At 54.5% G+C, this 26,100-nt stretch overlaps 1 protein-coding gene across 1 annotated transcript in view; it reads right to left on the bottom strand.

Annotated features, from left to right (window-relative positions):
* PODXL (podocalyxin like) overlaps positions 1-25,393 on the bottom strand; it is a 42,934-nt gene extending 17,541 nt beyond the window's left edge. The window contains exons 1-2 of the mRNA XM_057732548.1: positions 25,344-25,393; positions 23,354-23,724 (exon numbers count right to left, since the gene is read on the bottom strand). Coding sequence (XP_057588531.1) covers positions 23,354-23,724; positions 25,344-25,393 — 421 coding nt within the window. The remainder of the gene's footprint in view (positions 1-23,353; positions 23,725-25,343) is intronic.
* Positions 25,394-26,100: the final 707 nt, after the last annotated feature.

The following is a 26,100-nucleotide window of genomic DNA, read 5'->3' as shown; positions in this document are numbered from 1 at the left end:
ATTGGTCCCAACAACGTCAGAAATTAGTATGACACTGTCAAGTAAAGTAGAACATCACAAATCTTTCAAGCTACCATTTTCAGTTGTACCACAACTCATTTTCCCTGGGGAGACACATACATCAGGATGCACTCGTAAAAATGCCCCAACAAGATTTTTATATTGGCCCCATACAGGTAACAAGGAAATGTTTGTTAACATTGGTGTGATAAATAAGTTATGGTATGTTTATATACTAGAATACCACACAGCACTGAAAATCAGTGAACATGTTTTATATGGTTATATTTATTATAATAAATGTACTAACATGAATTAACCTAAAAAGAATACTGAACACTAAAAACAAAACTAAAAATGTATATGGTTTTATTTACAGGGTTTAAAAATCTACAAAACTAAACAATATAGTTTTAGAGCTAGAAACACAGATAATATTATTTACATTATATAGAGAATTTAACACTAAGTTTAGGATAACAGCTACTCCCAGGGGGAAACAGGAGATGCAACAGCGACTTCTGATTTTTTTCCCCCAAGCAGTGAGTGGCTGAAGGTGCTGGATGATGAGATGGGCAACAAGGAAGTCCCTAGCAACCTCAACTTGCAGTTTCCATGGGAACAGTGCAGGTGGAAGCCTAACTTGGGCTGACAGAAGATGAGTGAATGGTCTGGAAGTGAGCTTGTGTGTGTACATAACTTTATCAAATGTTACGTATTAAAAGGAGCAGAGAAAGATGGCAGTCGCTGAAGGGACCTACCTAGTCAAGAAAGTTTTGCTTTTCTTTTTGAAGGTGGGAGATGCTAGAGCTGATAAGAACACTCCTTTTGTTTTGTCCCCTCTCCTTAAGATGCAGGGGGAGATCCCAGTCTGTTAGATGGTAGGATACTTCTGCCTTTGAAACTGAGACGAAGAAGACGGACGCAGGCATCAGGACATTGGTAAGACTGGTAATAGGAAGACAAGCTTCCATCTGACGGCCTCGGTTCTCTCAGCCGAGTCTAGATGAAATCAGCTATCCTGACGGAGACGAAATAAGAGAGGAGGAGGAGTTATATGGAAGGAAAAAGTAGGAAATACGCATCTTGGAAACGGGAAAGGGAGCCTACTAGAAAAGTGGTTCTCAAACTCTAGCAAGCATTGGAATCACCTGGGGGGTTTGTTGAAACACCAGTTTATGAGCTCAGCCCAAGTTTCGGATTTAGCAGGTCTGGGATGCAGCATGAGAATTTGCATTTCTAACAAGTTCCCAAATGACTGATGCTGTTGGTCTGAGGCCCGTGCTTTCAGAACCACTCTGCTAGAGAAATAAAGGATGACTGCCAAGTAGTATTGGGTGCCAAATTGGGCCAGAAATCATGAATTTAAAGTTAACCCAATCAGCCAGTGTGTGATTTTACCCTAGCAGTCTTCCTTTCTGCTGCTTGTGGGTAGACATGGGAAAAGTGGAAGCAGGGTTCACCTGAGGGAGCGGTTTTGCTAGGTGAGTTATGATAGCGGGAAAGGGTGCAAGAGACCTGAGGATATTTGTAAGGTCGGGATTATAGGGATAGAGAGTGAAGTACAAGGTGGATAAAACAGATGGGAGCTGACAGGCAACACTGAAGTGATGAGTCATTAGACTGGCTGTGTTGCGTTCAAGCAGTACGGTCTAAGTGTACTCGAGCAAATCATTTGAAAGGTGGAGAAACAGTGATCAAAGAATGACATACTTAGATTGCAGAGGTGGTGCATGGTATGTGGGTGAAATAGGAATAACTGAATGAGGGAAGAGATGGGAAAAGGTCAAGAAAATGGAAGCTCAGGGTATTTAACTGTTTATCCAAATGGGTACTGAGCTCACCAAGAATGAGGATGGGATCCGAGACGGTGAGGAAGGAAGGAGTCCTTCAGTGAGCAATGGGGGTGAAGAGGTGAGCAGATAGCACAGTGAGGAGGTGAGACTGAAGCTGGTCTGGCGGGCTGTGCTGAAGGGAGCTGGTGCAGGGGCCGCACCAGCAAGGTACCAGTTCCTCCACACGCTGACCTCCAGCTGGGGGGCTGGGGGGCAGCGAGAGGAGAAGATTGACTTCACTCTTCTCCCCTGGGATGACAAGAACACTGCTCTCAGCCTTCAGTGAGGGCCTCCTTCCTCCTGCTCCCGGCTGTTTTCAGGCCTGGAATCGACTCTTGACTATTAATAGCGGGAAAGGAAATTCTAAAGAATGCCCCAGGAAGAGGGTGTGTGGAAGGAAGGCCACAAGATGGGAGGATCCAGGGCTGGACACCAGGGTCCACCTCTTCTTCCTTTGTTAGCCCCAGCTCACCCCTCTCAAGTGTAGCGAAAACCAAAAAGCCCAACGGGTAGGGGTCCAGTGAAAGGGCAGAAACCAGGCAGGATGAACTGACGTCTTCATGGGTGGGTGTGATAAAGGAAGGTGCAAAGAGAGATCGGAGCCTTCTAGTCCTGGTTCTGCCTCTGATCCCCCAGGGCTCAAGCAAGTCTTCCGCCCTCTTGAAACATCTGTGAAATGGGCTAGGTGACTTTTAAGGTCCCCGAGGGTGTACTGGCACTTGCCCAAGCATGACGCTGTGAACAAAGGTCAGTCTGCTTTTGCTGGGACAACAGCCACTTCAGGGGCCTTGCTCTGGGCCTGCTTTTCAAGAGCTGATGGACCTTGAAATGCATTCTCCCAGCATGTGACACCCGCTTCAAGAGCCTCTTCCCTCCCAAGAGCAGGCTCTGCGTGTGATGGGGAAGGGTGCAGGGTAACGCGGCCTCAGGTTCAGCCTGGTGGAAATCTGAGCCCCTCCCAGGTCACCCTTCTCAGCCCCCAAATCCTGCTACCATCTCAAATTGGCCCATTTATGGCCAGGCTTCTGGGTGGCAGCTGGGAATTAAGTACAGTGGGGCAGGGCAGGATGAGGGAGCTTTGGAAGGATGCAGGCCACAGACTTCTGGGTTAGCAAGGGACCTGGGGCTGCCCTTGGAGCAGAAGGGGGCTGCAGGCCCACTGCTGGCCTGGCCAGAGCTTTCCCCAGGGCCAGTATATCAGATGTCCTCTCTTTACCCTGCATTCAGCCCCCCTCACTCTTCCTCTTCCTCTCATTTTGAAAGATCTGATGCCACGCCCCCACCATGTAATGTTCCCACCTCCATCTTCTTGAGTTTTATTAAATAAATCGGCCGTCCGACCTTGAAACTCATTTTCCCAGCATGTGACATCTGATTCTTGAGCCTCTTCTCCTCCCAGGAGCAGAGCCGCACCCCTCATTCCAAGGTGGGTCTTTACAGGTCCCATACTCTGCAGAGTCTGGCCATCCTCCCCGGCCACCTCCCTCTTGCACAGCTGAGCACTCCGTGCCTTCCACCAAGAGGCCTTTCTGGACCCCACCCCCCTCGGCCTCAATGTGGGTCCTGTCCTTGGAGGCTGTTTGCTCTAGTGTTCTGCCCTGCCTATCTCATCCTTCCTATAGCCACCCCTTATAAATGCTTGTCCTCTGTGGCTTTAAGAAAGCCAGTGCCACCCTCCCCCGCCCCCTGCCAAAGGTCCTAAACAGGCACTGGTGTGGGGCAGGGAGGGCAGGGGAGTCTGACCTGGGTGAACAGCATCAGTTCTGCGGCGTGGACGGAGGACAGCAGCTGGGAAAGGGGGCCAGGGCTCTGGGTTGGGAGCCTGGGGAGAGGAACAGGGAGGCCGACTCGCCTCACCTCTACCAACTCTCCCAGGGCTGCCCTGGGCTTGGGTAAAGCCTGGACCCTCTCTGTGCCTTGGGTCCTGTGTCCTATGTCCTCAGGCTGCCCTAACAAAAACTGGGTGGCTTACAACAGCAGAAATGGATTCTCGCACAGTTCTGGAGGCCAGAAGTCTGAAATCAAAGTGTGGGCGGGACTCCACCCTGTTTGGAGGCTCTACGGGGAACCCTTCCTTGCCTCTCCCGGCCTCTGGTAGCTGCTGGCCGTCCTCAGCTGACAGCAGCATCCCCCCAACCTCTGGCACCGGGGCCACACTGCTGCCTCCTCCTCTCTGTGTCTCTCATGAGGAAACGTACTGAATTTACGGCCCATCCAGATAATCCAGGAGGACCTCATCTCAAGATCCTTAGTTTAGTCATTACATCGGCAAAGACCCTTTGTCCAAATAAGGGTGAGAATCAGTTTCAGGGATTTGATGTACGCATCTCTGAGGTTGGATTTTTCAGCCTGCCATGGTCCCCATCTGAAAAATGGGACGATGACCTCTGGGACTGCTCTCTATACCCCTCCAAACAGCCCCCTGCTTGGGCTGAGGGCCCCAAAGACGTGCCTGGTCCACTTTCCTGGCCTAAGGGGTGTTATGGACTGAAGGTTTGTACCTCCCCCCAGTTCAAACGTTGAAGCCCTTACCCCCAGTGTGACAGTATTAGGAGGTGGGGCCCCATGATGGGATTAGTGTCCTTAGAAGAAAAGGAAGAGTCATCAGTGCTTCCTCTCTCCCTGCCACGTGAGGACACGCCGGAAAATGGCAGAGGGACCTCCCTCACCAGAACCCGACCCTGCTGCCGCCCTGATCTCAGAACTCCCAGCACCCGGAACTGTGAGACAAGAACGTCTGCTGTTCAGGCCACCCCATCTGTGGTATTTCGTTGTAGTGGCTCGAGCTGAGACAAGGGAACTGGGTGGAGGTTAATAATGAGAAGAGAAAAGGCAGGAAGGACAGACAGCTCCAGCGTCTGCGGAGGGGCAGGGTCCCAACCTGCCCTTACCACCCCCCATCAGGCCAAGGGGTCAGGCAGTCAAGTGTGGCCACAGGTTCTGGTCATGCTCCAGCCACCCTGTCCCTTCACCAGGGCCTGGCAGCTCTGCCCACCTGGTGCCTCCGGACAGCTGAACAGCACCCAGGGGGGTTATCAGGCCCGACTCCTCAGCATGGGCTCTCCCAGAGGAGCCCAGAGCTGCCCCCTCGGGGGAGATCGTCCGGGCATGCTTCAGATCTGGAATTGTTCTGCCCTTATCAGCCTGTTTCAGCTCGCCTGCCCGACCCTTGCTCCCAGGGTGGGGTCCTGTCTGGCGGTTTCCCTGGGCAGGAGAGGGAATCTCCTGGCCACAGAGAAAAAGGCAGGCTTCACTTGGGCACCTTCTTCCCCACAGGGGAGAGCACTGCGGCCAGAGGACTTCACCCCACCTCTTCGTCTCCAGGCCAGCAACTCTTCCTTCTTTCCTGCCCTATACTGCAGTGTGGCCCCGAGCCCACAGTACGCAGCTCTGATGCACACGCATCCCTGCCCAGTCCCACATGTGACCCCTTCTCCCGCCCCGCCCCGCCTCCCTCCAAGAAAGCAGAACAGGGTGGGGAGCCCGACCACCTGGGTTCAAGCCCCATTCCACTGTGCACTGGTCACGTGCCAGGCAAGCATCTTCACTCTATACCTGAGTTTCTGCTTCTGTGAAAAGCGAAGAGGAGGGTGCTAACAGTAACTACCTCACGCCTTTAAGCTCTCAGAGCAGTGCGCACAGACAGAAAGTGCTCAGGTACCACCACCCACGACTGCACTCAAAGGGAGAGGGGAAGGGCGCCTCCGTGCCAGCCCGGTCCCTGCCGCATCTTCCCCATCACAGAGCCATGCAGAAACGCGCCTCTTCCTCTGGGGTGCTCATGTCTGTAGAGGCCTTCATGCAAGGGAAGAGGGACACGAGGCTCTTCCTGGGTTTCCCAGTGAGGCACGGTTGTGTAGGGGAGGGTGGGGTAGCTGTGGGCAAGCAAATTCCCAGACGACAGGGTAGCCCAGAATCTTCCTGGGGAAGGAAGAGGAACCGGAGGCCTGGGTGGGGCCTGGCTCCAGGACGTGCTTCCTCATCAACTCTTGAGAAGCCTGGGGGAGAGGTGGGGGAGAGCCGCAGAGAGGAGGGAAGGAGAGAGGGAGGAGCTTTCCTGCTGGCAGCCCGGCAACCCCAGACCTCAGTGCCGGCTGGGAAGGCCTGGGCAGGCGGCGTCTCCCTTCCGTGAGAGCTGTTTCAGGCCAGGTGAACTCTGGGACCAGGGCCTGGTGTCAGGGACCATACGGCAGGGGTGTGGGCGGAGGACCGGGGAAGGTATGCCGGGCGCACCCCTCCCTCTTGGCCTGGGCTTCCTCCTCAGTGAAACAAAGCTACCTCACGTCTGCCTCCTACCCCACCCCACCCTGAGGGGTGTGGGAGAAGATGAAAGAGTCTGATTAGGTGTCTGACTCTGGGTAACGGCAGGAAAACTCATGTATTAAGATGTACTGACCAGAAGGCCTAAATATTTCTCCAAAGAAGACATACGGATGGCCAACAGGCACTTGAAAAGATGCTCAACGTCACTAATTATTAGAGAAATGCAAATCAAAACTACAAATGAGATGCCACCTCACACCATGGCCATCATTTAAAAGTCTACAAATAACAAATGCTGGAGATGGTATGAAGAAAAGGAACCCTCTGACACTGTTGAGGGGAATGTAAGTTGGTGCAGCCACTATGGAGAAGAGTATGGAGGTTCCTCAAAAAGCCAAACATAGAGTTGCCATATTACCCAGCAATCCCACTTCTGGGCATATATCCAAACAAAACTATAATTCAAAAAAATACATGCACCCCAATATTCACTGCAGCACTATTCACAATAGCCAGGACATGGAAGCAACCTAAATGTCCATCCACAGAGGAATGGCTAAAGATGTGGTACATATATATACAATGGACAATTAGCCATAAAAAAAAGAATGAAATAATGCCATTTTCAGCAACATGGATGGACCTAGAGATTATCATACTAAGTGGAGTAAGTCAGAAAGAGAAAGATAAATATCATACACCAGCATTTCTAAGTGGAACCTATAAAAAAAAGAATGTATATATATGTGTAAGTGAATCATTCTGCCGTACAGCAAAACTTAACACAATATTGTAACTCAACTATACTTCAATAAAAATAAATAAATGAAATAAAACATACTGACCATCAACTGAGGACCAGGGCTCTTATGTAAACATTCCAAAAGTTTCTGTTCTTAAGAAACTGAGGAGGCGAACGGTATCTGACCTGTTCAACGCCGCAGCGCAACGCCACAGCACATGGGCGGGCAGGAGGCTTAGCCCTCCTTTGCAGGGCGTGGGGCTGAGGAAGAACAGCTGGCTAGGAGTCAGAGGCTGGCTCTCGACCAGGGGCTACAGGGGCTGCTATTCCGCTACAGGGGCTACTGTTCCAGCAAGGGTTTTATGTTTCCTGGGCCTTGCCTCCCATTCATAGGATAATGACATTGAGACGTGGTGAAGTATGACAGAGGTTGGCAGACTTTTTCTGTAAAGGGCCAGAGTATTTTAGACCTTGCCAGCCATACAGTCTCTGTCCCAAATACTCCACTTCATCGTAGCCCGAGAGCAACCACAGGCAGTGTATAAATAAACAGACGTGGCTGCTCTCCAGTAAAACTGTATTTACAAATACAGGTGGCTGGGCTGCAGTTTGCAGACCCCTGACGGACACGGTCTCTCCTGGGTCCAGCACTAGAAGCCTAGCTTTTTATCCAGCTGTGGAGCCTCCCCGCTGACGTCCCTGAAGACCCCAACAAGAGTCCCTGGTACAGGCCTGCTATTAGAAACCCAGCCAGGAGACAGCAAACCGGGAGAAGTATTTGCTACTCAGGTCACAAACAAGGGGAAAAGCCTACACTGTTACCTATTCAAAAAACAAATGAAAAAGTAAGAATACATGTTAAAACGTTTAAGGCACCGCAATCCAATAACAGACATTAGAGGGGTGAGGACGGGTGGTGGTCGCCACAGAGGTGCCCTCCCCTCTTCCCACGGCAGTTACCATATAGTAGCAGTGTCGTGGGAGGGATGGTGGCCATTCCTCTCGCGTCCCGGAACCTGCACAGCACCGGGAACGCCTGCTAAGCCTGTTCCCACGGATGGGGCTGCCCGGTGCTGGACTCCCTCTGACCCTCACGGGAACGGCCAGTGACAGCCGGGGGCAGGGGCGGGGCTGGGGTCAAAGCCGACCGCCAGACGGCCAGGTCAGTGCACCCAGCTTGGCTCCCTTCCTCTGCTCGGGGGCGGACCACTCCTGTTCACAGAGCCTCTCTTCTGGGGCGGCCCCCAGAACGGTCCGGCTGAGGCCCGGGGCTTTGGTTACTGAGCTCCGGCTGCCGTGGGTTCCCACAGCTCCCACTGGGTTCCATCAGGAGGTCTCCGAGAACAGCCCCTTCCCCTTATTTTCACACTGTCTCACTGAAGAGTTACATACAGAGAACTGCACACCTCACAGGTGAGGATGGAGCACAGCCTCGTCACCAGCACCCAGATGGAGGACAGGACACCTCATCTCAAAGCCTTCCCTGTGGTCCCTTCCAGTCACTCTCATCCCCAAGGTAAGCTCTCTTCTGACTTCACCATCACAGGTTAGTTTTGCCTGGTTTGGAATTTTGTATCGATGACATCACACAGTATGACGTTCGGGTCTGGCTGCACTTCCTCGGCATTGTGTGTGATTCACTGCGGTGTGCAGGTGTGTCATCCGCTCACTGCAGTGTGTACTGTGTGCAGGTGCCACGCGTATCCACCCAACCCACCGTCGAGGGGCACTGCGGTGGCCCGAGCGCAGGCCCTGGTACACGGGCCATGCATCAGGCAGGTCCACGTGGAGGCTGAGCTGCAGGGACGTGTCCCACCGAGCGTGGGGAGGGAGAGGACGGGAGGGCTGCCCCAGGCCCACCTCCTGAGAACCCCCCTCGCTGCCCAGGTCCCCCCCCCAGACAGACACTCAGGGTCTCCCCACACGGGCCACTCCGCTCAGCTCTGTTGTCCCAGACACACACCCCAGCTGTTTGGCTGTCACTCACGTGTGGGCTTTCAGTGCTAGGGGCCTGGAAGAGGTGGAGGGGCAGGAGCAGAGCGGGGAGACCTCCAGGAGGCCTGCTGTAGGGCAGCCCTGCTCTCAGGGCCCCCCACCCCCATCTCCCCCACCCCCACGCCAGCATAGGGGGCCTTCACAGAGGGGCCTCCGACCAGCCCTGCGACCCCGCTGAGTGAGGGACGTGGGCCAGAGGTGGCTGCGCACCCCGCCCCGCCCCCACCAGAAGCTCTCCAGGTGGGGTCAGAGGGCAGAACCCCACCCCCACCCTGTAACAGGAAGCTTCTACATACACTCTTTGGATTCCTTGTGTTCATAACTCTGTTGCTGAAGGCAGAGGGGTGAGAGGAGAGCTGGGAATTCATCCACTGCTGCAGCCAGGATGCCGGCGCCGCCGCTCCCTGAGCCCCGCGGCCCGCGCCGTGGTTCCTCCCCAGCACCCACCCAGGGCTGCCTCCCTGGGCCAGCCTCCCGCCGCTGAGCCGCCTGTGGCTGCTGCGCCTACCGAGAGGCGTGTGCACACGCGGACACGAGCGAGGCTGGGGACAGGGGCGCCAGGCTTCGTGCAGGGGCTGCGGCTCCTCCTGTGCCGCAAAGACGGACGGACCCCCTTCAAACAACCCCCTTCCCGGGCCTCCTAATCCCTCCGCCTGCTGCTGACCACGGGAACCCTGATCTGTCTGAGCGGGCGGCGAGCCCAGCAGCCGCCAACCCCCCGCCTGCGGGCGGGGCGATGCCCAGCGGACGGCACTCACCTCGCGCGCCAGGAAGGGCTCCCAGACAAAGGTCAGGACAACAGGACGGCACCCTGGGGAGGAGGCGAGAGCCTTCCGCTCATCTTTAAGATCTGTGTCAAGGACCACGTGTGTGATGTACACGCAGGCCCCACAGGAAGAACGCACTTCGGGGGTGGGAGACCCGGGTCCTGCGTGAGCCTGGGGCCTCCTGAGGCCTTGGTCTCCCTCTCAGCCAGGGGAGGGAGAAATATCTACCTTGGAACAAAATGGACATTTTTAAACATGTGTAAGTGTTGGGGGAAGATGTCAAAATACTCCAGATCTTCAGAGGGGCAGGTCTGGAGGCACGGGAAGGAAGGCTGACAACCTTGCCAGCACCCCGTGGTGCACTGGAGACACAAATGTCTGGGCCGAGAGCTCTGGAAAGGAGGGCGGGCGCTGGCGTCCTGCTGCGCCTGTGCCAGGTCTGAGGCCAAGGGCACAGGTAGATACGTGCTTCCTCTCTCTTCTCACGGGGCCGTTTTCTACCAACCCCCCATCAGAAACAGTTTATCCTCATTACTCTTAAGCTTGTAAGTAGCGCTCCTGAGGCCTGTCCCATCAGCCAGACACGGCGCTGCCAGCTTGAGCTGGGATCCCATGTGGGTCTCCCACATCCTCTGGGCGGGGAGGTGCCCTCTCGATGCTCCTCGTAGGGGAGATGCTGGCTAGGGAGACACAGGCACAGACTGGGGAGCAGGACTTTAGTCGGGGAGGGGCGGCTGTGGGTGGAGGTGGCTCCCCGGCCCCATCCCTCCCCTAGGTGCACTCGCTGCTCGCGACGTTCCGGGACGCGCACACTGCAGCCAAGGCGGGAGCACACTTGGCCTCCAGCTCTTCCCTTCGCAGCCAGTTCAAAAACAACCTCGGTAAATGTTTTCCCGCGGGCGCCCATTGTCATTCCCACGCCACCTTCCCCGGCCCGAAGCCGTGAAAATCACCAGATGTGTACGGGTTTCTCAGCTGCCCTTGGAAACCTCCGCCAGGGACCAGTCGCCACTCCCGGCCGAAAACAAACAAGGGCGAGAAGCCAGAGGGAAGTCCCGCACAGACGGTGGGATGGTGGCCGCTGGGAGCGGAGGGACAAAGCTCTGTGAAATGCAGCCCGCGATTTTCCCAGGGAATACCAGTTTCCGCCTGCTGGCAGCTGAAGGTTAAGGCTGCAAGCTCAGCTTTCCAAATTTCCAAACTTTTTTTTTTAATCTGTCCTGGAGAGAAGTTCCCCCTTCCAGGAATAACACCTGCATCCTTCTTGCTGCAGAATAATCCACGCTAGGGCACGGTCCCCAGACTACATGTGTGTCGGTTCAGGGAGGGGGGCAGGAGCTGAGACTGTCAGTCTGCTCCCTGCTTGAAACCCCATTTAGTCTACAAAGCGGGTTAAATGAAGCCCAAACTCCGTCACCCAAGACTCTGCTCTGCAACTGGCTCCGAAAGGCAGGGGGAAAGCAGACAACTCCCTGCAGAGCACGAAATCTGGATTTCTTTCGTATCTGAGGACAGGGGAGCTCTGCTTGCTGGTGGGGAGTGGGGGTCTGGTCGGGGTGTTGCTTAAAAAGAACAAACAAACATCCCAAATGAATGTGGCCAAACAACTTAGGGCTGGCTCCCTTGTCCCCCAAGGGAGACAAGGCCTGCAGGGAAAGTTAAAAGCGATATTCTTTTTAAACAAAGCCAAGTCGTCCTCATGTTTGAGACCTTAGAGCCAGTCGAGGAAGCTCAGTTTCCTATGGGCTCCGCCTAGGGAAGTGAATCAGGAATCCCAGCACCAAGCCCGGCCGGAGCCAGATGTCCAAACGGCTGAAAATTCACCCTCTAAAAGTAGGCAAGGAGGCTCCATGTCACCAGAAGCAGGGGGGAATGGAAGGTGTGAACACACACACACACACACACACACACACACACACACGCCCGCCCGCCCGTGCGCAGTGATTTCACAGCTCTTCTTTTCAGAAGAAACTAGAAGCAAAATGAAACGTTTCCCTCTGAGGTTGTGCAGGTCAAGAAAGGGGGTCAGGGTTGCTTGGATCACACCAGATTGATTCTGAAGTCAGACCTAGGGCTCCTTCTGGCTGTTGAAGGGGAGGTACCACCTCCTGTCCTCAGCCTCACATGCTCTTGTCCCTACCTCTCCCCACTCTCTTCACTGCTTCTCACTATCTTCTGAGTGGGTACAGAAGCCCAGATGTCTGGGCCAAGGGTACTGGCCACCCCTTTGCCCCGATCACTAAGGCAGAAGTGCTCAAGAGGCAGACGCGACTCTGGGTAAACCACCACAATCCTTCTCCCTCGGATTTCCCATCTGGAAAGTGGGTGCAGTGCTCTGGAGGTGGCACACCGAGGGCCACAGGATTTCAGAGATGCTGGGCCCTTACAGACTGGTCTTTGCTTTTATACTGGTAGCATCATGCCTAAAGATGCAGCCAGAAGAGGAGCTGATGCCCAGCCCTCAGGCCGGGGAAGTAGGGGCCAGAGAGAGGCAGAGAGCTACGGAGCGGCCCGGGCCCGATGTGGCTCAGTGCACAGCCCTCTGTGACTAGTCCAGGTATGTCCCCTGCTCTAGAAGCCACGCAGCCATGACTTTCCTCTGCCTCCCTGGGTCATAATGTCAGAACCAGAAGGACCCTAGACATCACGGATCCCCCTCCAACAAGGAAGAGGTGGGCAAACAGATGGTCAGCGTCCTGGGCACCAGATCACACCTCCTTTGGTATCTAGAACTCTGTGGTCCAACTCCAGTGCGGGCTCTCTAGCCTGCAGGACATATGCCCATATGCTCCTGGCTCCAGCTCTTGCTTCTCCTCCTTGTCTTTAGACAGGGAAGGGGCTCACATTTTCCAGGAATTCAAGGCGTCACTGGCTGTCCGCAGCAGCCAGCTATGATGCGAACAGCTCCGCCCGCCTCCAGCCATCTCCAGTGGCTCAAAGCATCACGCTGTCAAGTCTAGGCTCCCCTCAGTCTCCCCCACTCCCCCAGGCCCTCCTAGATGGATCCACAAACTTGAATCCATTCCCATTATGTCAGCAGTTCTGGGGCTGAGATCATCAGGCAAGTCAGGCCTTTCAGACCACTGAGAAATACTAAGTAGCAGCCCCTCACTCACAGATGAGAAAACAGGCCCACGGGAAGGATGCCTGGCCCCGAGGCGATGGAGCACCTTCCTCTTGCAAACCTGTTTCCTTTTCCTCCCTGCTCTTTATTCAACACCCAACTCAGAGAGACCCTCCAGGGCATGTGCTCCAAGCTTGCCGCCACCCCCATACACACACACACACACACACACATGCCGCCACCCCCCCACCCCCCCCACACACACACTTAATTATCAGGAGACCCCAGGGGCAGTTATAGCTGGTGTGTTGAGACAATTGCCCAGAAGTGCCCATGGAATTCAGAGATGTGAATCTGTGTGGTCAGGACCAGACTTTCAGATTCCCCCCAGGCTCAGGAGCAAAGCCAAAGTGTTTCTTCATCTACTTGCAACCTCCCAGGATGCCAAGGGGGGAGCAAGAGCCTGCAGACCAGCTCCCACCTGCCTCTGCCCAGAGCCAGCTGTCCGTGGCACAAGCTCTCTAGTGCCCTGGCCCACTGTAGCCGTACAGAAGCTGACACCAGGGTGACCTCAGGGTGGGAAGCAACCTTGTGTGGTGCTCTGGGGGGCTTCCAGTGAAGGAGTGGGCGGACAGCCCAGGGCAGCTGGCAGGCAAGGACCTAGCCCACACTACTCTGCAGTGCCCCCTAGAGCTGGGGTGCAGGACTGTGTCTACCTGAGCAAGGGGACCCCCGCATGTGGACCTGCCTGCGAGAAGGCAGGTGCCTTACCTGCTAATGGCAGCTTGAGAAGGACAGGCAAGCTGGTGACTCAGCAAACAAAATGCACCCCTTTCAGCCATGTGGCTCCCTGAATCCCTGGAAAACGACAGCCTGAGGGTGGCTGAGATCTGTGTATCTCAGTGCGCCCTGCTCATCCAGCACTGAGGAGCAAGCCCCAAGCACCACTGCCTCTGGTGAGCCGTTGTGGGGTGCTGGCTCTAGAATCCCCTTCTCTGAGGCCCGGGGCAGGATGACAGGATGACAGACTCAGACTGAACTGAGACGAGAGACGTGATGCTGTCAGGATCAGGGACGCAAAGCAACAGGGGCAGAGGCACAACAGGAAAGTGGCCAGAAGCAACCGGCAAACCATGTTGCCCTCACTGAAGCAGAAAGACTGACTGTCAGAAACACGCACAGCCACCGTTCTCACAATGCCTCCAACTCCCATCTGAGAAACACTTTCATCATTAAGGAGGGGCCACTAGCCTCGAATGTCACTCATTCCTGTCCAGACTCAGGTATGAGCAGCTTTCCTAGCAGCCACAACCTTTCAGGCAGTTTTCTATAAAGCCCCTAAGGAAGGAGGGTCTGCTTTGGGTACATCACCATGTCAGGAAGATCTCGCTTAGCAACGCCCCAGATGCGTCTGGCTGTGTTTTCACATTTGCTGTTTTTCCAGCCTGGTCCAGGTCCTTCCATAGGACTGTCTGGGTTTTAGCTCTGCAAGTCACAACATCCCTGACTATCTCTCAGTCCTGGGCAAACTGGGACCATTAGTCACTATCTTTACAGCAGCATCTCCCCAATAGACTGTTCTATCAAAAAGAGAAGAGGAAAAGGTTCCGCAGTTAAAGCACACCTGGGAAAAGTGGGGTTGGACCAGGGTAATGAGGCTCTCAGACCATCTAAGATCCTAATATGTGTTGTCTTTCCAAGAAAGGGGAAAAGAGTGTGCAGCATTTCCCAAGCTTTTTGGATCATAGTTCCCTTTTATTCGTAAAACAATTTTTTACTCGTTTATCAAACATTTACTGAGAGCAGAACTATTAATATCTTGGGGACTACTAGTGTTCTCTTTGGATAGTTTGGGACACAGCTCATGTCACTGAGTTGTAAGAGAACAAAAACCCATACGGTGCTAGCCCAGATTTGGGTAAACTGAGGCACGGGGCAATGCCCCACTGATGTTTATTGTGCAGAAAGCCAAAGGCAGCTCTGTGAGGAGTTTCTATCTTCCTCCTACATCTCACTTCGTGAGGAAACACTCGGTTCCATGCTTTACATTAGAGGCTGGATTGTAACCTCACGTGCCCCTCTCCCTCCCTTCTCTGAGAAAGAAAAAGTAGAGGTGGCCATGGAAAGACCAACAGCACGCTTCGCTGCCTGGCTTGGACGGTGTCCCTGGAAATGTGGTGCAGTCAGGGTGAGGCTGGAGGAGGAGAAAGGAAGCTATTTAGAGGGGGACACTCAGACCCGCATGCTGCACAGGGGTAGCACAGCAGGGGTGGCCAGTGTAGCCACTGTGGCCAGAGGAGCACTTATCCAGGTAGAAGAGAGCTGTGAACTATTCGTAGTAACCAAGACATGGAAGCAACCTACATATCCCTCAACAGGTGACCGGATAAAGAAGATGTGGTGTGGACACATATACAATGGAGTATGACTCACCCATAAAAAAGAATGAAATCATGCCATTTGCAGCAACCTGGATGGACCTAGAGATTATCATACTAAGCACAGTAACTCAGAGAAAGACAAATACTGTAGGATACCATTTATATGTGGAATCTAAAAAATAATACAAATCTACTTATTTGCAAAACAGACTCAAAGACATAAAAAACAAACTTATGGTAAGCAAAGGGGAGGGGGAGAGTAAGGGATACATTAGGAGTTTGGGATTAACAGATACACACTACTACAGATAAAACAAACAACAGGGATTTACTACATAGCACGGGGAACTATACTCAGTATCTTATAATAACCTATGATGGAAAAGAATCTGAAGCTGTACACCTGAAACTAACACAATTTTGTAAATCAACTGTAGTCAAATAATTAAAAAAAAGAAAGAAAAAGAAAAAGGGCTGTGGGATGGGAAACTCCACTTCACAGTGTGATGGCCAGAACCTCGGGGGCTGCCAGGATCAGGGTTTTGACTTGAAGCCCCAAAGTGAAGGGCGGTGCCCTTAGGGATGGGGTGAGAAGCACCTGGATGGGACGCAGGAAGGTGGGGGCCTCCCCATAGGAGCCCCTTCTTAGCTACGCCCACCCTAACCACCCTCACCTAGGACTACAGTGTAGAGCTAACCCCCCAGAACTGGGGCCCTCATCCCGAGTGGCCTGGCTATGGGGCACTGACTAAATGGAAAGGGCCACGGAGGAGAAAGCTCAGGCCAGCAAGGCCACAGCAGATGCGCCAGCTTGGGAGGGGCAGTGGCAGGGTCTGTTTCATCACACACTGGGCTAGAGCTGAAGCCGACCAAAGAAATAACACTAAAGTGTGTCCGGCATACTACCTACATGTTCATATTTAACCCTCACTGATGAGGAAGGCAGGATACCCATTTTATAGCTGGGGAAACAGAGGCCAGGGAACAAATCTGAAATCACAAGGGTAGTAAGGGACAAAGCTCAGACCAAAACTCAAGCTTCTGACTTCAAAGCCAGGGGCATCATGCCAAGACATTTCAGTTTTTCTTCTCTCCTCTTTGACAGAAGAACTTTTCTCTCAAAGGAATTCTTTTGTGGAGACCTACCATACAGTACAGGTAAAAGCAGAGCAGCACTAAGTCCAGGGGATGTGAACTGGATCCCTCCCAGACTGACCTACTCTTAGTGTTCCCCTCCAGGTGTGCACCCCAAGCTCTTGGTGGCCCCTAAGACAGCTCACAGAACATCTCCACTGGGTTTAAAAGCCACTGGCCTCCAGCTGCTGCTTTCACAAGTGTCCATGGACCCAACTCCTAAGAACAGTATCTCCCTCTGCCCTGTACTTGCCCTGCTGAAGTGGGAAGAGGAGGATGGGGTGCAGAAATCCTTCTTTCCCATCCAGAGACAAGTGGGGGACAGCAAGTACCCCTATGCCTGCTCTGGCTGAGGCCCTGCTCAAGGGAAGTCTCCAGGGCAGCTCATGGCTCACTGGGGCAGCTCACTGCTGAAGGACCAGAGAGGGAGGGACCCTGGTTTCCCTGAGCATCACAAGGAGCTGCTCCATCGGCACCAAAAGGCTGGAGCCACAAAAAAAAAAAAAAAAAAAAAAAAAAAAAAAGGACCAAGCTGGAAGGTGGCAGAGCAGGAAGGTGGCAGAGCCTCAGGCCATGGGGGACACTGCTGGTTTCACTCATGCAGATGCAAAGTTGATCTTATTGGCAAGGGGAGGACTGAGGTCAGAGAAAACCAGGGACAAGGACTATGGTAGCTTGTACCAGGGACCTATACCAATATTCATCCTTCACTTCTTCACAACCAAACCACTCTTTCAGTTAGGCATATGGGTGCCTGAAATAAAGACCACTCTTCCCTAAGAAAGTACTCTTCCCTGCTTCTCTTGCAGCTATGTGTGCCCACAGGACTAAGTTCCATTCAACAAAATGTAACTGTGTCATTTCTGGCAGGTAACCTCAAAAGAAGAGCCACAGCCTTCTTGTTCTTTTTTCCCTGACAGCTGGAGCCTGAGTAGCCACCTTGGACCACAAGGCAGCACCCTCCTCGTGCCTCTCTGTCCACTCTTCCACCCACGGGGCCAGCCCCCTACCACATGCCTCTCTTCCAGAATCAGATTACGAGCCTTGCAGTTGGAGAGCCCAGAACTGGCAGACAAAAGACCTCGCATTCTAAACCAGCTCACTCTGCCACTAACTCGCTCATTCGCTCATTCAGCAAATGTTTATGGAACATCTACTGTGTGTTGGGTGCTGTTCTAGGTGCTGCGGCTACAGCAGTGACCAGCAGAAGTCGCTGCCCTCCTGGAACTTACAGTGTGCTCCGGGAGAGACAAAGAAATGAGTGTCCATCTGGGGACACGTGCTATGGAGAAAATAATCGGGGGACAGGGGACGAGGGTGTGGAGGCCCAGGAAGCCTCTCTGAGAAGGTGGCATTTCAGCAGAGAGCTGAAGGGCATGAGGGGTGAGGCATGTGGACATTTGGGAGAGGAGCTGCTCGTTTAATCTACTGTGGCCTTTGCTGCCCAGGCCTCTGTTTCCCCTCTCTGGAATAGCCTGTGAGATAAAGGCTGTCCACAGGCCACCTTGTGCTACCCTGGCTGGAGACTCTTGCTCCAGTCAGCACGTTCAGAGCAGGTTAGCACAGGAGTCAGACCAGATGGAGATGGAGGGACCCCTGGGACAGAGCTGCGTGAATTTCCGCTACGAAGGGGGCGTGGCTTCGGCCCCACACCTAGCGCACGCTTAGTTGAAGAATTACAATGTGTCCGTATTTGCTTGCCTTCCCACTGTCCCTTCCACACTGACTTGGGTCAGGGAGCTGGAAGGTTAGACGTCAGACAGCTGTGGGCTCCTGGGTCAGCCGATGCATCTCCAGGGGCCTGGCTCTGGGAGGACCCCCTGCACCCCAACCCAGAGCTGCACTGCCAGCCCCGCGCAGCCATTGCTCCGCATTCCCCTCGCCCTGGGCTGAGGCCCACAGCCTTCCGGCCGTGACAATTGGCGGACAGGGTGCCACCCTGCGCCCTGGCCCTAGGGAAGTTGGAGGTGGCTGACCCGAGGGGAATAAGGCTACAAAGGAAGAGAGGGTGGTGGTGGTGCGTGTCAGGGAAAGGGGTGGGGATGGCGGGAGGATGGGTGGCTGGGAGGCCGGGCTAAGCAGGGGATGTGTGCCCGCCGCTGCTGGAGTGGTCCAGGGTGGGGCTCGGCGCCCAGACGAGGGCGTGGGGCGAGGATACGTGGGGAGGGGCCGCCCCTGCATCTGCTGGTGCTGCTGCATTTGTGCACCGGTCCTCCAACAACCTTTTCTTACCAGCAGTTTATTTCAGATTCTGACTGCATGCAGTGGACACCAGAGGCTCACAGGCAATGGGAGACAAGACACACAGTCACGACATGTGACCATATGTGGGGCCAACGCTGACATGGTACTTGGGGAAGCCTCACCCTTGAGTAACAAAGTGGCCCCAAGCCTCAGTTTACCTGACTGGTGGAGGGGTGGGGAGAGAGTCTGGGCACACTACAGAGTTGTCACCATCACGCAACCCTTTCTTAACAGGGTTGGAGTGAGTTTCTTCGATGCCTAGGGAAGAATGAGCCCTGAGGCTGAGTCCAGTTACCAGTACTACGGCTTCGGACATGTGCACATGCGTCCCCAAGAACTTGAGCAAGTGAATCCCATGGTCTGCATCCCCTCAAATGAAAACCAAGGGGGTGTAGAGATGATTTCCAGCTCTAAAATTCTGTGTTCTCTGATTTTCTGGGTTATTTAGAAGTGGTGTGGAAACTACCCTTTATCAATTGAATTCTATCTTGAACAGCCAGTGGGCTGCCTACTTGAAGGAATCTTATGGTCAACACTGTTGCAAATATAAAGACACTCTTATAGTGGATCTTGTGTGTATATATTCTTGAAGGCTTGCCTTAAAGAGAATACCTACAGCCGTGAGGCTGGTGTGGCCCGAAGAGTCACAATCCCAGATCTGCTACCTGATCTGATCTTCTAACAGCCCCATAACGTGGACAGGACACATGACAAGGAGAGGCCTGCACAACTGCCTCGGTGTTCCTGGAAATGGGACAAAACAGGACACACACACCCAGCTGAGCTCCCTGCCCTGCATCATACCCTTGGGCACAAGCAGGAAATGAGCCCAGAGCTGAGGACAGAGCTCCCGGCCTCTCAGTCTGATGAAGCGTCCAGGTAGGCTCAGGCTGCTGGGCAGAGGGTGGACAGAGGGCTGTCACTCTCCTCCAGCGATGTGGGAGGATGTCCACTCCAGCTGGAGCTCAAGCTTGCACTCAGCAGACCTGCAGCCCCCCCCCCCCCCCCCCCCCCCCCCCGCCTCGGGTGTGAAGAAGCCAGCCCTTGCCAGGGGAGGGGCCATCTAAATCCCAGCGCTCCTCCCAACAAGTGCAGAGAGCTGTCTGGAGGGTTCCTCCCACTTCCCTTAGGAGCAGAGGGCATCGAGCTGAGCTGTCCTCATAGCAGCTGCCGTCTGGTCCGGATTCCCAAGCCCAGAAACCCCGACCCTCTGCAGTCGCTCCCACAAGCTCTTGGCTGCTGCAGAAAGAGCCCAGTGGCAGCATCACTGCCAGGGTGTGAGCTGGCCTCATGCCCCCCTTCCGGAGAGCCTGAAGCCAGGGGCTAGGGCCAGTTCCCCACACAATGACAGTCCAGATCACATTTCTCAAGCAACTGTTCAGTGCCCAGTGCTGCGCTGGCCCTACCCTGAGGGGCTTACCACACGGTGCTGGGGAGACACCCACACAAACAGTGGAACGTCACTGGGTTCCATCTAGGAAACCTGGGACGGCTTCTCAGCAGAGATGATACCTGAGAACGGACGGGGTTAACTCTCCAGCCCTCTCAGCTCAGGGGAATTCAAACCAGGTGCAGTCCCCTTCCTCTCTCTGCTTCCAAAGAGCAGAGATATCAAAACCACACTCAGCAAGAGCCCCTCCTCTCCCTTCAAACCTGCGTTCCAGAGAAAAAAGCAGATGCGGGGCCTGCCTCTCCCCCCACCTCTGTGCCCTGCCTTCTCTAGGCCCAGGGCAACCCCCAGAGGACCCTCCTGGCCTCGTCCAGCTCCACTCCTCTGCCCATCCCTGGGTGGCCAAGCTGCCACCTGGTGGCCCTCATCCCTCCCAGCCCATCCTCTCCTCCTCCTCTTCTCAGCCTGCTTAAACCAGTCTCCTCCCAGTACTGCCCCACTATGTCTTACTCACTCCTGCCTCAAAGCCATGCCCAAGCAGCACCAGGCTAGGAAAACCCACCGCCCCCTAACTCCACCCCATGGAATGTTCCTTCCGGGCTCTGAAAGTTCACCTCCTCCCTGAAGCCTCCCTGCAGCTTGCTGACCCCATCTCAAGAACCCCCCTCACGCCCCCAGCTTCTGATCTGTGTCTTTGCTATACCCTGCAATTTATTCTGCCTCCGCCCCCCTAGGAAGGGTCTCCTACCCCACGCTGACGCTTTTATTTTAAAATCCCTGTATAACACCCACCTCACTCTGCCCAGACCACTCCTTCCCAGATCTTACCGCTTTTTCACATATGCCTCCCTTTCCCACACCATGTGGCACTTAAGCTTCAGTTTTTATTACTATACCCACAAACATTAGCAGAATCCTGATGCCGGGGGCACCTTAAACTGCTCAAGTGCTCGACATGTATGCTTTATTAATCATAATCACCAGGATTTTTTGAGCTCTATGAGTTGGGCACAATGGCAAACAATATGTTATCTCTCATTTTCAGAGCAACCTGCAAGATGGAGATTTGTTGTCATTTTTACAGACTCAAAGAGGTTCACTCTCTGGTCTACAGTCATGCAGCTCTGTTTGATCCAAAGTATGAGTGTTTTCCACCACCTCAAGCTGTCTTTCCCTTGCCTAGGATTCATCCATCGAATGACTTGATCAGACCCACAGAAGATAGAGTACTCAGTCAGCCAGTCCTTTCAGCAAAAGCCCAGAAATATTCTAACAGTGAAACAAGAGGTTCCTCTGCTCTTTCTAGCTTACAGATAAGGAAACACGTTCAAAGGTACGACTTGCCATATGGTTTAACCAAATGAACATCAAACCAAAAAGCACTGGAAAGGGGTCTAATGGGTTGTCGGCCCTGGGCTGAATGCTGCTGATAATGTAGGCTATGTGATCCACCTATGAGAAGGTAAGCTCCCGGGGCCCTGTCAGGGATAATTCCTTTGTTCCACTATAAACCTTGCTTAGAACTAAATTACAGGAGTCCAGCAGTTTGGGGGTTCACCATCCCGGATGACTGCAACCCAGGCGGCCATACCTGCAGAAGGGCAGAGATGGAACAGTCCTTACGGAGTCCCTACAGGAGAGTAAACCACCATAGCTTTTAAACACCAAGCCTGCGCCCTTCAGCCTTTTCTGGCCTCAACATATGCAAATAATAATAATAATAGTAATACTCCCTTGCTGGTTTACACTCTTCAAAGCACTTCCCTTTATCACTGCATATTGTAATAGCATTTGAGGAATTGGGCACCTGGGCTCAGAAAGGCCAGGTGACTTGCTGGTGGGGGAAGAAGCAGGGTTATGGTTCCTTTTTTCTGCACCACATTTGTTTACCACATACCAAGCTCCCACCATGAGCCACGCCCCGTGCTAGTCTTGAGGATGGATTCTTGGAAGAGATTGGGTTTCTGGGCAGTGCAAGATGCCAGGGACGACAGTCCCAGCCTTGAAGCCAGCAGGGAGCCGGGCTTGGAGCTCTTCCCATGGGTGGCTCCAGAGCCTCTCCTCTCAGGACAGAACAGCAGGGGTCTCATCCCACAGCCCACACCCTCTCCTCCAAGCTCAGCCTCTTGAAGCTCAGAAGCACTAGGAACTAGCCCGTCCTTGCTGACACAGCCCACCTCCCTTCTGGATGGTGCTAAGAGGCTCCATGCAGAAAGGGTGCTCTCTGCCCCTCCTGAGAGCAGGGCTGAGAAGAGCGGCCACAACCCAGCATCTTCCCAGCCCTGCAAGTTGTGCAGGTCTGCGGTGGCTGCCATCCTAAGAGCTGTCCTGACCATTCCTCACACTGCAGCCCCTCCTCTAGGAGTGCACACCCTTCACCCACTGGCTCTGCCCATCCCTTTCAGACCAGGCTGTGAAGTATCAGGGCTGCCCACCAAAGGATGCCCAAACCTACTCGCTCTCTGAGTGCCAGCCCCTTCCCACTAGCAAAGTTCCCTGTGATGCAGAAAAGAGACTGTACTGTCATTCCACCCCACCCTGCCCCTAAGACTTTATTCCCCAAAACCAGCACCTACCAGCAGCCAGGTCCCTTCCCTGTCTGGGCTGCAACCACAGTCCTCCTGACCCTAGAGTAGAAACATCACTCTTTCTCCCTGCAGACACCTGCTCAGGTGAGCAAAACAGAAATGAATCTCTTTCTTGCGGCTGAGACTCCAGCTGTTCCTAGGGGCTTTGGGACGCTACCTGTTCCCCCAGATTTTCACCTTTAGAAGAAATATGGGAAGTGTTTCTGAGGCACAGCCCAAGGCTGTTTCATAAGAAAGAAGTTCTTGTTTCTACACAGGGGTTGGAGGAAATCTCACCTTCCTGGCCATGCACTGAGAAGGGAGCTGTTCCTTTGGTGACACGGAGGCAGGGACCACACTCAGGTGAATCTGGGACTGTAGAAGATCCACTTACTCCCTCCCCCTCTTCACTTGCCCCAGTGCAGGCTCAGGTGAGCTGAGCCGGCACGCAATGATTGGAGAAACCTCTCTGCGAGCACGAAACACATAGCCACGAGGGCCGTTACTGGACGCTTGTCACCTGCTTCGGGGACTTCCTCATGAACTTCCAGCCTGCCGCTTTGCCTGGAATTAACGACGACACAATACCGTCCCTCATCCGCTCCAACCCAGAGAGAAAGGGTGATCAGACCCTGGGATCCAGCGGAAGCGTGGAGCCTCGCGGTGCCCTAAGACCCCGCTCTAGGACCGCAAACCCATTTAGCTCCGGCGCGCCCCCGTTTGCCCCAACACAGTCCACCGCCACTCCACCCGCACGGAGACCCGGAAGACCCACGCTCGGAGCCCGGCACCTGCGGCGTCCTCGGGGTGGGAAGGGGCTTGGATGGTGCAAGGTCAGGGCTCCGCGGGTGGCCCCAGCTGGGGGCTGCTCCGGGTCCCGCCACAAGGCGCGGCGGGCTTCCCAGCAGCGGGCCCGGCCGGGGGCGCACAGGCACGAGGAGGGTCCCGGCGGAGCCCGAGCCACGACTCACCACAAGCGGGGCACCGCAGCAGCAGCAGCAACGCCGAGAGCACCAGCGCGGAGAGCATCGTGTCCTGGCGTCGGGCCCGCGGCAGGTGGCTGCGGACGTGGCGGAGGGTCGGGGCGGCCGGCAGCAGGAGCGCGGGCGCCTCTTGGGGAGGCCTGGCGGTGGCTCCGGCGGCCGGGCCGTGACCCGGGACTCCCGAATCGCGCTCCGGCGGCTCCTCCTCGCAGCCGCTGCGGCAGAGCCGGGCCGAAGCGCCGAGCCAGGCGGCAGAGGAGCGGCGCACGGCTGCGTCGCGGGCGGTGTCTGCGCGGCTGCGGCCGGGCCGGCGGCTGCGGCGACTCCGGTCCCGTCCGCGCCGGCCCCCGCCCCCTCCCCTCCCCCCCCCGGGAGCGCGCGGGCGGGGCGGCGGGGCCGGGCAGGGCGGCGCTGGGCGAACAATAAGCAGAGGAGGAAACTCCGCCCTGGCGCGCGGCGGGCGGCGATGTGAGCGCCGGGAGGCGGGATGCGGGGGGGGGGGGGGGGGGGAGGAGGAGGAGGAGGAGGAGGGGAGCTCCCGGTGCCGGACTGCCCCCTGCCCGCGGGGCCGCCGGCCCAGAAGCGCAGGTGTCGCCCCCGGTGCTTCTGAGGGGGTCTGGCGGGACCCCCCACACAGCCGGGGTCCTCTTCGTCCAGATCGGGAGATAGGAGGCCCCCAAGCCTGTGTTGTCGCTAAGGAGCATTCCAGGCCTCCCGGCTACAGCGCGTTTTGCTGCAAAGCCTGAGAAGCACGTTTCCCACTTGCCAGGTGCAACTCACCTGCGGGCGGGCCCGCATCCCCCAGGACATCTGAGCAGGTCTGCGCTGTTGGGTCTGCACCCTGCAATCCGGACTAATTAGTTGGTTAACCTCTCCAAACCGACCTCACCAGTGAATGGAGGTGGTAAAAGAAAAAAAAAAACACAAAGTTTTGAGGGATTAATATGTGCCACTTTGTGTTCTAAGTGCTTTGCATATATTCATTCCTTTACTCTTCGCAATAGCCATGTTTTCGGCTTCATTTTGCAGTCAGGGAATTGACTGAAAAAGAGGTTTAAGAAACTTGCTCGAGATCACATAACTGGTAACTGTCAGGCCTGCTTCTGACAGTGTCAATAGTTTGAAGAAATACTTTGCGCAGTGCCTGGTATATAGTAACTGCTCAGTAATAAGTATTGTTCTTACCCTTGCTCGATCAAGAACAACAATAACAATAAAGATTTAGGGCTTCCGGATCAAAACCGACTTGAGCTCAAAACCTAGCTGTGCCCATCTATCGGTTGTAAAACCCTGGGCAAGTTACTCCATGTACCTCAGCTCTTTCCATCTGTAAAAGAGAGATAACTACACCTACCCAGAGGGTTGCTATGAGACTTAACTAAGATAAAATGCAGGACAAGAGCTTAGCACAGAGCCAGGGTCATAGAAAGTCTCCAGGAATGAAGCGATCCGCGCTCCCACTGTTGGTAGGAGAAATTTGCAGACCTGGGATGGGGGTGGGAATTGATTTCCATAAACAGAGAAAACCCGGTGAAAGAACAAAGGAGTACTCCTCTGTTTTGCGTTTTGTTTTTTTTTTTCAAAAGCTGCTTGAAGGATGCAGATCCTGGAACCCCCTGCGGAGGAGGCGCACAGGTGGCGCCGGGGCGGGGGGTGGGGGGCCAGCGGAAGCAGACCCAGAAGGGGAGGGGGAATTAACTCGGGGGAGGGGGGCGCGCTAGGATTTGGCTCACGTGACTCCTCGGTTGATAATTTGGAGTCTTTCTGACAGATGGGTCTGGCGGGGCGGGACGGGGAAGAAGGGGCGTCCCCAGGACCCAGTCCGGTGCCAGGGACCGTGCACTCCTTGAGCCCCTCAAGTGGGCTACGCGCAGGCGCTGCCCGAAAGGCACAGCATCTTTGCTGCAGCGAAGGAAGAGCTAGCGCCCTGGCTGGGGTTCCGCGGCAGCAGGCTCAGGCTTGGGAATGGCTGACTTGCCTGTTTTCATCAGGAAGTTTCTGCAGGATCATTCTGGCCCCGTTTTCCATGCCGCATATAGGAAAGGCAGAGTGTGTTCCCTATAAATACTGTGGGATGTGTGCGTATGTGTGTGTGACTATCTTTGATGTTTTTTAGTACTGTTCTAATATCCATGCCAACAAAAGGCTTGTTTCTCTTTCTGAAACCAAGCAATATGGTTAAAAAATTGGGATTTAAATTTTTTTGTATTGTGTGCTCTCTGATTTAAACAGTGTTTTGCACGCAATCAACTGGTCTAAATATCTAGAAACTAGAAACAAGCATGTTAACTTTGCAAAGGGAGAGTGTGTATTTCAAATTCACATGATTTGGGCTTGGTCCCGTTATGGCATCGTGCACAATTAAAAGGAGAGCAGACATCCAGGCATAGGAAAGGGGCAGCTCTTTGTAGCTGAAGACTTAGCGAAATCAGAAATGTGCTGGACCCTCCTGAGTAGCCAGCAGCACGCAGGCATCACCCCCCCACACACACACCTTATGCAGATGGGGCTTTCTGGAATGAGGCTGCTCAGGCTTAGAGATCACCTGTGGCCAGTGAGCAGAACTGCCCCAGGTCCCTGGCCTGCGCCCTGGACCCCCTTTAATGTAGCACTCCCACTAGCTCGTTCAGTGGCCCAGAACATCTGAGTTTATAGCCAACACTCAAAGCACTTTGGAGATGCTTTGAGCCCATAATCCTTCTGGGGTTGATGACATTTTGGTTATATGTACGCAT

The sequence above is a fragment of the Hippopotamus amphibius genome, chromosome 4, assembly GCF_030028045.1.
Source record: "Hippopotamus amphibius kiboko isolate mHipAmp2 chromosome 4, mHipAmp2.hap2, whole genome shotgun sequence".
NCBI lineage: Eukaryota > Metazoa > Chordata > Mammalia > Artiodactyla > Hippopotamidae > Hippopotamus > Hippopotamus amphibius.
Note: the sequence above shows the minus strand (reverse complement) of the source record. Positions and strands in the feature narration are given on the sequence as shown.